Source organism: Megalobrama amblycephala, linkage group LG5 (assembly GCF_018812025.1).
Source record: "Megalobrama amblycephala isolate DHTTF-2021 linkage group LG5, ASM1881202v1, whole genome shotgun sequence".
Lineage (NCBI taxonomy): Eukaryota > Metazoa > Chordata > Actinopteri > Cypriniformes > Xenocyprididae > Megalobrama > Megalobrama amblycephala.
This window is the reverse complement of record NC_063048.1, coordinates 6,710,809-6,727,439: the sequence shown is the minus strand read 5'-3', so window position 1 is coordinate 6,727,439 and position 16,631 is coordinate 6,710,809. Positions and strand designations below refer to the sequence as shown.

General features: G+C 35.9%; 1 protein-coding gene across 5 annotated transcripts in view; it reads left to right on the top strand.

Moving 5' to 3' along the window:
* numb (NUMB endocytic adaptor protein) overlaps positions 1 to 16,631 on the top strand; it is a 79,761-nt gene that overhangs the window by 45,067 nt on the left and 18,063 nt on the right. For 3 of the 5 annotated variants that reach the window (XM_048190516.1, XM_048190513.1, XM_048190514.1), the window contains 2 exons: positions 2,434 to 2,508; positions 15,446 to 15,478. In XM_048190516.1, coding sequence (XP_048046473.1) covers positions 2,434 to 2,508; positions 15,446 to 15,478 — 108 coding nt within the window. The remainder of the gene's footprint in view (positions 1 to 2,433; positions 2,509 to 15,445; positions 15,479 to 16,631) is intronic. The other 2 variants (XM_048190517.1, XM_048190515.1) reach the window with 1 other exon arrangement.

Sequence of the window (16,631 nt, the reverse complement as noted above, 5' to 3'; positions counted from 1 at the left end):
ATGGAAAATAAAGCATACTCATTCACAATACTGTAATGCAGTTGCTGTACAAATAAACTGTACAATTTAAATAAAATATAATTATAATGTTTTTATTTGAAAAATATTTTCTTTTCATTTCTGTATGATATGGATATCTTTTAAATGCTTTTGTAAGCTTCACACTGACTCTGCGTTTGCCATTCAGGTCTAAACCTGTATTATTCAACATTTTAAGTACTAAAATAATCTTAACTCTGAAGTGGACTGGATCAAGTTTTTGATACCTGGCTATTAACATACGTTTTTTAAAAAGTGTCTGATGACCAGTTCACATAAAGGTTCAGATTTGTTGAGGACACACTTATGTAACCAGTTCTGACTGTTCGAGAAGAGTAGCTCTATGAATAACTCTGTGCCCATTTCCCAGCTAAATAACTGCTCTGTTCTTTTACAGGCAATGGAAAAACGGCTGCTCTCATGGTTATAGGCAGCTGGTTTTCTCATTCATGCTCAATAACTGGTTCAGAGTCAGGTTATAAGCCATGTCAAATGAAGACTAGACCTTAAAACATCATTTGCCATCTTTCTGAAAGCATGTCTCACTCCAGAGCATCAAAGAATAATCTGACCCATAAAGACTGAATCAAACTCTCTCCACACTCCCAAATCTAAACTATTTTCTGATCTATTCCAATAGTCAGTTTTTTTTTAAAGTGACCATACATGTTTAAGCAGTCAGTGTGAAGTAATGTCTAACAATATTTGTTATGTTATTTTCTTTTGACATGAAAAACACCCAGATCTGGAAAATATCTCCACATAAAAAAAAGTTGGTTGCACTTTATTTTAACTTTTTTTGTTGTTGTTGTTGACAACAAAATGTACATATGGAGACAATACACCATCAGTCTTTCTTCCAAAAAACATGTTTTTGTCTTATCCTGATTCACTATGGTAAGCCCATTATAAGTGTTTTTATTTTAGACCGAGAAGGATGCTTTTCATGGTGAGGCCATGTTGGGCTGCTTTAGAGAAGAGGAAGAGTTGTTGTAGTGGAGTGGTGTTATCATGCCATCATTTTATGATGAACTGCTTCACAAACTAAGGTAAATTCAACATTGAATTTGCACCAAAGATTAACATGACGGCACATGCTAGTCGATGAGTTGAATCAACTCCACAGCAACTACATAAATGTATCCATTCAGAAACATCCAGTTGCATTCTAAAAGTTGTAACTTTGTAACAGTTTAACCAACTGATATGCTTTTCATCCTAGCCAATAGACTACAAAGCAAGGTCCCAAGGTCTGGGACACTGACCTTTCAAAGGGAAAGAGACTGTTGTGGTGTATATTGAAATATGATGTATGCCACGTTTTTCTGTTTAAGAATTTGTTGTTTTGATTTCTTTAATTTGATGTTTCTTCTTAATTATGCTAAGAAAATAACTTGTTTGGTTACCCTCTCTCATTGTTTCCCTCTACTTACTGAATACATTGGCAAGTGTTACAACTTCTTCCTGATTCTCTCAATCAGTGTCGACTCCGGTTTGAACAATGTAAGGCTGAACACGTTAATGACAATCCTCATTTTGACTGCGTGAGATTCTCCAGCTTTGTTGTTGTTTGAGTTTTTGCTCCCTAATATATGGAAAAAAGTTTGTTCATCTCACTGTATTGCATTGCATTAAATGTTTTAAAACTACAAAGCTTTGATCATAAAACTAAGCATTTAAATATCATCTTACTAAGACAAATTATTGGCAGATAGATATGATTAATATACATTTTATGTAAGGATTTGCTATATTGTTATAAAGATCTCATTGACATTACAAGCTATTAAAATTTCATCTTACTTTTTGGTCAGCAGCTGCACTAAATTGCATATTTATGCTGAGTTTGGGTCTTTGAATAAAACTGAGGTGTTTTTTTCCTCCTAGATATGAGCTCCATATTCTCCATATTCATGTATCACACTACATGAAATGCCTGATGTATCAAATAATGATACTCACCAAAAAAAGGTTCAAAAAGCTGTTGTATTACTGACTATTTTTTCATATGCCAGGCTTTGCAGAGTTAATAAGCAGGTGCACACATCTAGCTGCTCTTATATATGCCTGATGTCACAAGCTGACAATAGCCAAGCAGCTCCTGTGTGTTTTACTAGGGGAAGGGGAAGGACTTCCTCTCAGTACAATAGCTGTCCGCCTCTTGGCCTGACCCCAGGAGGCTTTTGGGCGAGACACAGTGATGTCTTCTACGAGAGAGGTCTGTCGTGGGTAGGGGAGGGCGCCACTGTTTCCGCACATTGAGTGTCAGTAGCCACCGGTCCGGTAGTTCCAACAGGAATAGATGGGACTGCGTGACCTCTTCCTGTTGGAACAGGAAAGACTGATTGACACGGTTTCAAAGCTAAACTACTGTTTCTCTGTGTGTCTCCGTAGTATCTGGGGCATGTGGAGGTCGAGGAGTCTCGTGGCATGCACATCTGTGAAGAAGCCGTCAAGAGATTGAAGACGGTAGGTGTACAAAAACACACAGATCTTCAGTCAGAAACACAAGACTTCCTTCATTTGTCATATCTCCTGTTCATCACCTTAACAGTCTCCTCGGTCCATGTCTGTCTTCCTCCAATCACATCACATCTCTTTTCCTGCAGTTGACACCAAGTGATCTATTTAAAGAGTGTCTGTCTTGTTCTGCTGTTCTCTCTCCCATCCGTTGGTCTCGCTCATGTGTCACATGTTCCAGGTTTAATACAAGTTGAGCTCAATTGGCTGCGTTTGTGGTTCAATATCGATTATGTGGAAAATAATTTTCAACTCGTCCTTTAACAAATGCTACCTATACAATAGGCACTTTTAATGAAAGTACTGTACTGTACGTAGGAGCAGATAATAAACAATATTAATTTAAGACACAAGTATATCTGCAAGAATTAAATATCATTCATGCTAAAGGCACACTATGTAGTTTTTCGCCACTAGAGGTCACCTTTTCAAAACAAAGGCATAGCTTGATGACGGCGAGATTGAGCGTGGATTCGTGGGAGCTGTCGTTTTCACCTCAAAGCCGGTGGAATAGAATCGGGATGGGACTCCATGTTCATGGATGAGATTATTAACGTTACTGTAGTCGGAAGCAGAGCAGGGCGAGTGTTCTGGAAGCAGAAACGAGGCCGCTGGAGCGATTGCTAATGAGATACAAGTGCGACACCCGTCTTTTATTATGCCACAGTTGCTGTTTCCGCTTCTTCCAGTCAAGAGTATGTGGGGTAAAGCAGCGCTGTTTATCATATTAGATACATTTGAGTGTATTAATACATTTGAATGATGTTACGAACGTTATGGCGTTCGCTCAGTGGCTGCTATGAGAGACTTGTTGCACACTGCATTATGCTACAGTAGATCGATATTAGACATGGTAAAACATGGTACTCACTGTAAATCAAGAACTGGATTCAAACAATAAGACTAAACTTATTGTTGAGCTATAAAACATGATTAGTTTTCTGTCTATAAATGTATCAACAGTTACAGACAGCTCACCTGTCTAATAAAGCACATAATATATTAAAACGTTTTTGGTGTTTCCATGGTTTCAACAAAATAAAACTGGAAATCGAGGGTAATGTGGGTATGATGTCATTGATAGGCAATGCATGGACATGGTCCGTGTCCTGGTTAAAATGGCTTATTTCTCTGGATTTAAAGGGGTGGTTCAGTGCTCTTTTTTTTTTTCTAGGCTTGATTGTGTTTTTGGGGCACAGTTTAACATGTCTTAATGCTTCATTTATTTATTTTTTTTTAAAGCCGTATTTTTCATATATTTTACCTTTATTCTACACCTCTGTTTCCACTGTCATATGAACAGCTCGTTCGGCTTCCTGGTTCTATGATACCACTCCCTCCGAAATACGCAATGTGCTCAGATTGGTTAGCGGGCCCAGTGTATCGTGATTCGCTGAGGTGTCCGGAAATGCCACGCCCCTTACCATTCGTTGTTACATGTGCTTCAGTGGAAATGTAAATAATGCTGTATAAAATTAAGCCCAAATCAGACCCATATGAAGAGGGTCAGGCAGAACCTCTGCAGTCGTGGATTTTAAAGGCCGTTTATGAATGGTATTTCATTTTTTTTATTTGTGTCAAAGTGTTTAGATGCCGTCACTGCTGTTTGATAGCTTTCAATATGCAGTTTTATCCTGATTAAAGCTTTACTGTAGCCGAATACATGACTGAGTAGTAGCATTTTTGTAAAAGTAGCGTTTAATTTATAGCAAGAACAACTGTTTGTCTATGAACATAGACGTTTGTTGGAGAAGTATGCACTAGACTTTAGCTTACTGGCTAGCGAAGCAAAAAAAAAGTTGCTCTTTGTATATGTCCTCAATGCAACCAAAAATAGCAACAGAACTATACATTTAAAAGATATGTACAAACAATAAAATGTACTTACAGTTTGAAGCCAATAAACAGCAGCTTCTGCTTTTAAAGTGGGAATTGCTACATCTTTCAGTAAAAGCCTTTGTGCAAATCCAGCATTAAACTCGTGTAGATTCTGTCTTCAGCGCCGCATCCAGTGTAGAAAATATCACAGATTATAATGGGTTCTATTATCTTTTGACGTGTCGTGTCACGCCACGCCGCTCGCGTCCGGTGTACACAACTCTTCCGCTTCCATATGCCGTGCGACATGGTCTCACCCACTTTGTTGCGTGTTCCTGGGGGCATTAAACTTCCATAACTTTAAAAGACAATATCTCTGTTTGCATTGAATTTTCAGCACTGTAACTTTGCTATCTGCAAAGTTTATGCTCTGTTTATGCTCAAGCAGCAACATTACACACTAACTAAAGTTAAAAAAGTGAAATCGCAATGAACCACCCATTTAAACATTCTTGGAATCTTTGGGATAATGTAAGTACACAAGTCAGCAAAATATATAATACTGTTCTAGTGGTTTTTGGATATTTTATTCCAAAAATCTTACATATCGTGCCTTTATCCTACTAGTGTGAAACAGTTGCTTACTTTTAAGCTTTTAAATTATTCAAAAGTTTGAGGTCAGTATTTTTTCAGTAAGGATGCATTAAATATATCGAAAGTGACAGTAAAGACTTTTACATAATTAAATAAAAAGTATAAAGTATATTCCCATAGAAAACAGTTATTTTAAATTGTAATAATATTTCACAATGTTTCTGTTTTTACTGTATTTTTTTAATCAAATAAATGCAGCCTTTGTGAGCAGAAGAGACTTTAAAACATAAAACATCTTACTGACTTTTGTGTACAGTACAGTCCAAAAGTTTGGAACCACTAAGATTTTTAATGTTTTTAAAAGAAGTTTCGTCTGCTCACCAAGGCTACATTTATTTAATTAAAAATACAGTAAAAAACAGTAATATTGTGAAATATTATTACAATTTAAAATAACTGTTTTCTACTTGAATATATTTCGCAAAGTAATTTATTCCTGTGATGGCAAAGCTGAATTTTCAGCATCATTACTCCAGTCTTCAGTGTCACATGATCCTTCAGAAATCATTCTAATATGCTGATCTGCTGCTCAATAAACATTTAATGTGTACAATTGTACAAAATATTTGTGTACAATATTTTTTTTCAGGATTATTTGATGAATAGAAAGTTCAAAAGAACAGTGTTTATCTGAAATCTAATCTTTTGTAACATTATAAATGTCTTTACTGCCACTTTTGATTGATTTAATGCATCCTTGCTGAATAAAAGTATTCATTTCTTTAATTTCTTTTCAAAAAAATAAAAATACAAATTCTTACTGACCCCAAACTTTTGAACGGTAGTGTAAAATGCTACAGAAGCTTTGTATTTCAGATAAATGCTGTTCTTTTGAACTTTCTATTCATCAAGGAATCCTGAAAAAAAAAGTACACAACTGTTTTCAACATTGAAAATAATCATAAATGTTTATTGAGCAGCAAATCAGCATATTAGAATGATTTCTGAAGGATCATGTGACACTGAAGACTGGAGTAACGATGCTGAAAATTCAGCTTTGCATCACAGGAATAAATTACTTTGTCAAATATATTTAAATAGTACACAGTTATTTTAAATTGTAATAATATTTCACAATATTACTGTTTTTTACTGTATTTTTAATTAAATAAATGTAGCCTTGGTGAGCAGACAAAACTTCTTTTAAAAACATTAAAAATCTTAGTGGTTCCAAACTTTTGGACTGTGCTGTATATACAAGTTATTGGTTAACAATCTCAATATTCCTTTAACCACCTCTGAGCTGTAGAGCCCTGTGTTGCTCTCCCAAACCATCTTCTGCGTTGTCACCTGATTTCCATTTTAATGGTTCTGGTTCTTGTGCCAGAGCCGGATCTCAGCTAGTGCTCGGCATGAGGACCTGTGAACCTCTCTCAGAATCATCTGCTTTTCCACTGGCTAGACTGCTGAGCGAGGGTGTTACGTTACTACGTAACCTGCCTACAAACAAATGTGTCACAACAGTCTTTGTTTACGGGTTTTTCTAGTTTTAATAACATAATTAACATTTCAATTTATCATTAGTGTCATCATGAGAGTCAAATTTTGCAAATAAAATAATTTAATTTCAGACTGACTGGAAAAAAAAAAAAAAAAAAGGGCTAAGGTAACTTGCCAGCACAACAAAAATAGGAAGTCCCTTCCAGTGTACACTACAGCATTGTTGATTAGAGTGGCGGTGATGTAGTTTTGTGACTGTTGTGGTTGTTTTGAAAACTTGCCATAGTGAACACATTATTCCCGAATGCACCGGGTTAGCAGAACAGGTACCTTTATCATTTGCCCAAACCGCAGCACATAAGCACGCAATCCACGAGGAGAAGGACAGGCGTGAATTTCCTGTCTCGCCAGCGTCCAGTGGAAGACATTCCATTCTTCAGGGAAAAGGAAATCCACTGTGCTGTCTATTTCCCGCATTGACAAGGCCTCCGACTCCTCCACCCAGGTTAAGCTCAGGGGAAAATAGAGTCGTGATGTTTGTCACTTTACACCTGACGGCTTGCTCTGAGTTATTGCGTATCTTCTCAGTCTGACCTTCTGTTGGAAAAGAATACTCTGTTTAATCACATTAGTTCTTCAGGCCGGAGGATAAGGCCATCCTTTTTTGTGAGGTTTAATTGAGGAAGCGGCTATGGATCCAGTGTCTCTCTCACCCTTAATATGTAATTTTTTCTTACATTCAATTCCACAAAAAAAAAAAAAATCAAATAAAAGACCTTGTTTATTTCTCAGTTTGGTCAATAGAAATGAAAGGTTCAGAGTTCACAGATGTCTGCATTATGTGAATAAACTCCCACTCGTCTGGGAATGCTGGTGTAGTCTCTCATACGGCTGCTTTCACAGGGAGTAATAAAAGAAGAGTTCACCTATGAATGAAAATTGTGTCATCATTTACTCTACTCTTTTTTTCAGTTAATAAAGACTTCAATTTCAGAAGTCTTGGAATATAGTGCAAAGGAGCAGCTTAAACATTTTGTTTTTTAGTAGGGCTGGGTATTGACACGATTTTCACGATTTGATTCAATTTCTATTCACCTGCTTTAGATTAGATTAGATTATGATTTCGATTTGATTCGATTCGATTCGATATCGATTGTTTTGGATGTAGGATATCAGATACAGTACATGGCAAATTTTCTAGAGGAAAAAAATCTCAACTTATTCTGTAAACTACACATGGGAGTCAGTTGGTACTACTATAATAATATTGAAGGTTAAATTAACTTATTTATATACAAACACTTAAATTACACTCAATGATGTTTTTATTATAAATAAAGTTTAGAATTACATAATCATATTTCTACTACAATTCGTAGAAATAGAAACATTTAAATCGCGGATATAATGAGTAATGTGATTTATTCAAACATGCATTAAATATTGAAGAACATTAAAAATTATAATGACTATTTAATGGTGCATAGCTATATTTACACTTTTCTAGCTGACTAATGAGTTTATGGTCACTGAATATGTTTTTCTGAGTTAAATGTGACGTTATGTGAGTGTTTCTGAGGTTGAAACACTGATTAAGCTATTACACGAGACATGATACAGATTTCGGTAAGTTGTACTGTATATTTTAACATACCTTCAGATGTTTATTCATGTTTATTTCACGCTGTAACTGGTATTAATGTGGAGGAGAGGATGTTCACACAAGGCGCTAAAGCGATCTGTCACGGCACATTAAACAGCGCCAAAACGGTATTTATTTTTTGAATCTCGTAATAAGATGGACGTCATTTGAAATCTGAGACTTTGCTTCATATCAAAAGTAACAAAGCACAAAGATTATTGCTATTTATTGGATGGGAGGCGCTACATATTCTGCTCATTCATCAACTGAAAACAGACTAGACTAATTGATTCTTGGGATTTAAGAATCAATATCGTTTTGTAAAAATGAGAATCGATTTAAAATTGAGAAATCAATATTTTTTTATCCAGCCCTATTTTTTTAGTGTGCTTTAATTGTCTTTGTTTCTTTTCTTTTTTTTAACACAGTTTAGATTTATAATATTGATCATTTATCAGTAATTGGCCATAGCATGGAAATTGTTATCGGCTTATGTTACCAGAATTTCAATATTGTTTCATCCCTAGTTGTTACATCCAAACTTAATTAGTCTTAATTAGTTCTGACTAAAATTGCAAAATTAAAGGTGCAGTAAGCGATTTCTGAAAAATGCTGTTAAAAAGTTAAACGAACACAGCACCACAACACACTTATAGCCAATCAGCAGTAGAGGGCGTGTCCACTCATGATGGTGAAGGAGTGAGCAAAAGGGACATTTGAAGAAAGTGTAGAAAGAGATGGCTGAGAGACATTACAAAAGAGAAAACTTAAAAGGAATATCACTGGATAAAGAAGTGTAAATAAGTGCTTGCATGTATGTGACGATATTTGGTTCACATTTTGTTCTTAAATGCATGATAAAGAGACTCAAACTCAGAGCAGATGCAGAGATTGAGTTAGTGTGGAACCGAGCTGCTCTGAAACACTGAAAACACTGGTGGATCATGAGCTGCTCACGTGTAAATGAACACAGTGCAGCGCTTCGCCGTGACACACTCAACTCATATATTTATATAATTAAATCACAGCCTTTGCGGGCACCGTATTGCCATTTTGGTTTCATTTCAAATAATCTTACAGCCCTAGTCTGAGTGTTATTGCAGGAAGACACAAACACTGAACATAAGAGGCAGCTTTAACATATTAATAATCTCTCATGACCCTATAACCTACTCAAACCCTCGCTTAGATAATCCAAACCTTATTATTTCCAGAACTAATCAACAGTAATTAAGTTACCATCACTGTAACCCGGAGCACGTAATCAAGTGGCTTTAGAAGGAGAAGTGGCAGGATGTGGATGTGAGGACTGTTCTGTAACCTGTAATGAGATTTCCTCTCTCTGGACGCCTGCCACCCATGTCCAGGAAGTTCATGTCTCTCTTCAGAGGCTCATCTTTATTAATGTCATCCACTTGTGATATTGTTTATCGTTAATGTGTTATCTGCACCCAACTTCCTCCAGGTGGCGCACTGATTCATAATGATAAACGTGCTTCACATTCAGATGTGAAAAAAATGGTTGGTACTCTTGAACATGAACAAAAAACCTGTGAAAATAAATCTGCATTGTTAATCCTTTAGAACCTTTCATTGAAGTATAAGAATTTAAACAATCTTATTATAAAAAAATAAATGTTATTCTGTAATACATGTTGAACACAATTAATGATACCCTTTTATTCAATACTTTTTGCAACCTCCTTTTGCCAAGATAACAGCTCTGAGTCTTCACCTATAACGCCTGATGAGTTTTGAGAACACCTGACAAAAGATCAGAGACCATTCCTTCATACAGAATCTCTCCAGATCCTTCAGATTCCCAGATCCATGTTGGTGCTTCTTCTCTTCAGTTCACTCCACTCATTTTCTTTAGGGTTCAGGTCAGGGGACTGGGATGGTCATGGCAGAAGCTTCATTTTGTGCTCAGTGACACGTTTTTGTGTTGGTTTTGATGTTTGTTTTGGATCATTGTCCTGATGGAAGATCCAACCACGGCCCATCATAGGATTTTTAGCAGAAGCGGTCAGGTTTTTATTTTTTATCTGTTGGTATTTGATAGAATCCATGATAGCATGTATCTGAACAAGATGTCCAGACCTCCAGCAGAAAAATAGGCCCACAACATTAAAGAACCAGCAGTATATTTAAGTGTGGGCATGGGGTACTTTCTATCCATGTGTGCACCAAACCCATCTGGTGGGTTTGCTGGCAAAAAGCTCTTTTTTTAGTTTCATCTGGATTTTTCTTCAAACCCTCCCAAACATCTTGTGGTGATGTAGGGGTTATTTGATTTTTTTTTTTTTGATTTTTTTAAGGCTTTCTGACCCCAAGACTCAACTAATCTCTGCAATTCTCCATCTGTGATCCTTGGAGAGTCTTATATAGTCTACTTCCTTATTAGATGCCTTATTAGGCAGCATACTAAACAAAATGGAATCTCAAAAGTGTGTGATTTTAAGTGCCCCACATTGGCAGCAGGTCTATTTTTATAACATTTCTCTCGAATCCTATCACCATATTGAGTAAATTCTCTTACTGTGTTCATCACAATACATATTGGGATGGCGTATTCATGAAGATATAAGCGATTAAGTCCTTTAAATTTTTCTTTCGTGCTAGTTGTGGGTTGATGATGGCTTGTCGTGAGGCTCCATCTTGCTAGGCTTTGTACAGAGCTCTTATCTCAAGTTTATCCTTCAGGTTTTAGAAGAATGAGAGCAAACACACACTTCCGCACTGTTTCTAGTCACCCTGTTTGTGTTTGCTCATGATCTTTGACCTCTGAAAGTTGGACCTCTTTCTGATCAATGATTAAGCCATTCATGTTGGCGCTCATTTTCTTTTGTAAGCAAACTACCCTACTTCCTTTTTTATGCAGACAGGGTGCAAATGATAATCTAGAAAATGTAGAATCTTTTACTCATTAACATCAGACAAGCTCCAAGCATTCGCATTTTTAAAAAGCAAGTGAACTTTTTAAGTTAAAGGCACAATATGCAATTTTTGCCACTAGATGTCGCTTATTCAAAACAAAGGCGTAGTTTAATGACACCTTGATTTCGTGGAATCATGGGAGTTGTTGTCTTCACGTCTACAGCCGGTGAAAAAGAATATGACGGGGCTCGGGCAGAAATCATATTCATTGATGAGCTAATGTAGTAAAGATTTTATTAACATTACTGTAGTATGAAGCAGGGTGTGGCTGAAAGCCATTGGAGTGAAACGAGGCCGCTGGAGCGATTGCTGATGAGAGACAAGCACGACACACGGCTCGAGAGCAGCGGAGCTTTTATTATGCTTTTATTAGACCGCTTTTGTTTCTAATGGTCAAGCGTATGTGGGGTAAAGCAGCGCTGTTAAAGTTGTTATAGTGCTACTCTGCGTTCGGGCTGCTATAAGACACTTGTTGCACACTGCAGTAAGCTAGATCGATATTAGTCCTGGTAAGTCATGGTACTCGTGTTAAATCAAGAAAACGAGATTTAAACAATAAGATTTACTGTGTTGAGCTATATAACAATGATTCGTTTTCTGTTGATGAATTTAACCAAACAGTTGCTCACCTGTCTAACAAAACACATCATATATTAAAGCGTCTTTGGTGTTTCCATGGTTTCTTCAAAATAAAACAAATCGAAGGTAACGCAGGTATGATGTCATTGATAGGCGACGCACGGACACAGTCTGTGTCCTGGTTAATATTGCTTATTTCTCTGTATTTAAACGTTCTTGGAAACATTTGGGCGTAATGTAAGTACACAAATCACCAAAATATATAACATTGTTCTAGTGGTTTTTGGATATTTTAATCCAAAAATCATCTTACATATTGTGACTTTAAGGATCATCAGTTTTCAAAATGAAAAAAAACAAGGCTTAGACAAAAAATTCATAATAAATCTGTCTACACATCAAATGCTAAATTCAGTGCTGGCAATGACATGCATTCAGTTTACGTACACAGCTTTATTTTATCATGCTGCACGACTACTTTAACCATTTTATTCTCCCCATTCTTCTAAAACAAAATATTTTACAAATCGTTTGTGAATTATGTTTATTTGTTATTAATTTCTGAATGTTCCTTCACAGCTAGCTCGTGATGGCATGAAGAAATTATTATTTGGAAAGTTACAATATATTCCCAGAACAAACAAATACTGTTAAACAGACCACAATGCACTGTGATTATGTAGTAACTGTTAAGACAACTGTTTTCAAAATCGTGGAAATGCAGGCTGATTCTGAGAGAGGACTGCAGATTTCAGTAAAGGGGACATATTTTAATTTTTCTTTCCTTTAGTGTTTCCTGTTTCTATTTATTTCCAGATCTTGTATTTATGTCTGTCTACACGGTCCTTCAGTTACTGCATGTTCTCTGCTCAATATCTCTAGCGTCAGTGGCAGTTATTATCCATGAAACTCCAGCCCTCCTCCATCTGTTTGCATATGTTCTGATGTGAATGCATTATGATGTTCTCTTTTTCTAAGCAGGTTTGTTCATATGAGCCATTAAGAGCATCTTGATCCTCTTTCACCCCTTAAACCTCTTTTCTAACCCAATGAGTATTGCTTTCCTTCTATGGCTGTGTATGATCTTGTGAAATGCAGTTACCATAACTTTAACTTGGATCTTTCTGTAACATATAACCTCTACCTCTTTCTGTGAAACTCACTGTGCCCTTAACTGAAGATGTGGGTCAGTATATAATGGTTATGGTGGTCATGATTATTTGAACTGAAACCCAAACCTCAGTTAAGGGACATGAGGCCAGTGTAGATGAGGAAGTGAATCTAAGGCTTGGCGATTGGTGCACTTCTTGTTTTACAAAGGCCACATACACACGGCAAAGTTTAGTGAATGACGAATGCATTGATGCAGTTACCGTTCCACATGTATATACAAAACACAGCAGTCAGTCCTACTTCCCCACACTCACGATGATAACCACTGCAACGTTTTGGAGTCACGTATCCGTAAACAAGAAACATGATGCGAGCAGTTTGTGAATTCAGTTGTAGATGCTGTCGTCATACCCATAAATAACCAAACTCTGTTTCTACAGAACAGGAATTTAGCTGCAGTGTGTATCAGTGTTATTTTAGTATCTATTACAGTTTGAGTTTTTAATATTATAAAATTAAAATTCAGTTAAAGTTTTACTAATTTTGTAGTATATAATTAGTTATTATTTGTTAATGTAAGTTAATTTTGTTAATAAACCAAATGACATTTCTTTTTAGAATTTTTCATTCAGTTTATTTTATTTCAAGTAGAGATTAAATGGTATGAAAATTTGGCATTATAGCGACCAAAATGATCATGGTTATATCTGTTATCGCGGTTAAAATGTGTTGGAAATGTTCAAAAAGTACCGACACAAAAATCTAAAATCATTTCGCCACATTTTAAATTGAAAACCAACAAACAACAAATACAATTAGCAGCACTGTTCACTTTGTGTTTGCATAAACATCAAAATAATTATTTTAAATGAACAAAAAATGTTGTTACAACATTTACATGTGCGTTTATCTACCAACATGTACTACATGTTCAAATAAAGTTTTGACTAAAGTTTTATAAAATGATAAATCTCATATTTCAGCCTTTAAACCATTTTTAGAAAAGGGATGAGTCAAAATAATAAATGATTATAGGTATTTTAGCTGCTCTGTAAATAATTTTAGATAACTTATTATATGAATTGTTTAGATTTTAGAATGCATATTATATTATTTTCCATCACCTGGTTAAAATATACAAATTTGCATAAAAATTCAGCCAAGTTGTCAGGGGCTGAATAAAAAATGCCCACTCTCTAACAGTAGGTGGCGCTTATGGAACAGCAGAAATAGAGCTGTTTCCCTGGTAAGAAAATGCCTGAAGACAGTCAGTTCCCTTCAGAAATGCATTCATGTGATTCATTCATATAATTTCCCTTTGCGCATGGTTGTAAAAATTGTAAAAGGTTGTAGAGGTTGTAAAACTTCACTGCCTTCCGTCATGTTTTTACACAAAACGAAACCTACACTGCATACTGTTACTTTACTTTGTTTAATGCTGGACATGGTTTATCATAAGGTTTTCAAATAGCAGTTTTAATGATTCTTAAAACATGAAATGGTAATACTAACCATCAGAAATGTTATCGTCAAAACGGTAACCGTTTCATCCCTACTATATATGTTTTTTTATCTTAAGTTAACAGTTATAACTCTGGTGTGTATGTGGCCAAAGAGTGATATTGAAACCTTCTCGCTCATCCTCTCATAGCTGGGATGTGTGTATGGGATTAGTGAACACCGGAGCCAAGATAATTTCTCTCCCTGTGGCACTTCTGATTACCTCAAACAGCTTCCTTAAAGCTGAGGCATCAGAAGCAATCCTAATGAACTACTGCTCAAAGCTGCTGCCATCACTAACATCATAACATGATTTCTTTTAGAGGATTAGTTCACCTGAAAAAATGAAAATTCTGTCATGATTTACTCACTCTCACTCAACCTGCTTTTTTCTAATGTGAAACACATAAGGAGATATTTACTAGAGTGTTCATGCTGCTCTTTTCCGTACAAAGAAATTGAATGGAAACAAAAGCTGTTGAACTCCAGAAAACGGAAGCAACACCATAAAAGTAATCGGTGTGACTCGTAGGGCTGCACAATAATGGTTAAACTAATCATGATTATTTTGCTCATATATTGTAATTGTGATTATTAATCATTTGAGAAATTTCTTTTTACATTTCATCAGAATTATTGCACTTATAATTACTAATAAAGGTTAGATTATTCGCTAATTGTTAGATTAATCGACTAATAAAAAAATAAAAAAACTATAGATGAATCGAAATCTGTCACAGCCCTTATGATATTTCGATAGCCTTTTATGATATCTTATTTTTGTAGCTCAACAGCATCCGTCCACATTCACTTTCATTGTATGGAAAAGAATGTAAATATTTTGCCTAACATCTGAGGGTGAGTAAATGACCGAATTTTCGTTGTGTGTCTACTATTCCTTCAAGAATACTGAAATAATCAAACTCACATAGTGGTGTAATAACACTAGAACTGTAACAGCACCAATAACATCGACCTTAAACATCACACGTGGTGAGTCTGATGCCTGATTGGTGAGCTAGAGGTGTGATCTCCCCCTCCTCTCCTCTCCATACTTCACAACTTTGTCATTCTTAACCATCGAAAGCCCTTAAACCAAAGTCCGCCCTGACACGCACTCACAGGACATTGTGTCTCAGTTCATTTGTAACACTCTCCTGCCTTTTCCTCCCACAACATCCCCTTACCAACCCTCCATTCCAGGACAGAAAGTTCTTCAAGGGCTTCTTTGCAAAAGTAAGTTCTGCTGTGTGCATTTACGTACCGTCCCAAATATACTCTACGCAAGTACGTCAATGCAAGCTTGATTTCGTATGTTGTTGCCTCAGAAATGTTTGAGATTTCAGGTACATGCTGCAAGGCCGCTATAGCGGCCATTAGATTAAGAGTTTTCTCTTTCAGTTTACTTATACAGGCATGATGGGAAAAAAGAAGAGGAAAAAAGGGATAGAAATAAAATCAACTTGTGTTTTCGAATAGCATTGTATATCTTACATGTATACTCCCATGAACGTTATACCATGCTCACATTTTAGTTGTATATATTTTAACTTGCTCTTCCTTGTTTTTTTGCACATAACTACTTCATAAAGTTAATTTTGTGAGAACATAGATATGTTTGGAAACCTATAAAACAGAAAACTGGCTACTGAAGCAATCAATCAGATGGTCAAAACCAAAAACCGCACACTTATATGCAAGTATGATTACCTTAACAACTTAATTTTACAACAAATCTTCTTCAGAGCGCTCACATTTGTTTATATCCTTATTGTAATCAATTGGATCGCCCTCAACCCCGAAAATAAAAACGTACTGGATCTGCATGAATCATGGAGAATTAAGACAAAATGTATGCAATGATTAACTTGCAACCATTTAAATGGTTACTGTCTAACCTTGTCTGCAAACATACCATTCTTTAAAGCAGCAATTAGTTATTAAAAAAAATTTATATAGTGCTGCAGGGATGCCATATTTTTGTAGGCCAACCCGCAAGTTCGCATCACCCTGGCTCCCCCAGCAAAAACTGGTAATCTTCACAAATGAACTCAACTCTTAAGAATTTTGAAGCCTGAATACAGTCGCCAGAAATAAAAAGCTAAACGTAGGCTATAAACAAACTACACCATGGTCACATGCCTTCAACAACTCTTTCAGTCTTTATTTAAAAACAATTTCACTTAAAGTTTGAGAACAGTTAGAATAGTTTGCACAATGAGGCTGTGAAAGCGACTAGTGAGTAGATGAGTTTACCTGTTCAGTGTGATCATGATTAATGTCACCGACAACCTCTCTAGTCCCATTTAGACACTTGTTAGCAAGTAAAAGCTTTAAAAAAATCACAATAGGGCATTAATGATGTATTTTATATTGTAGAATAAAATGT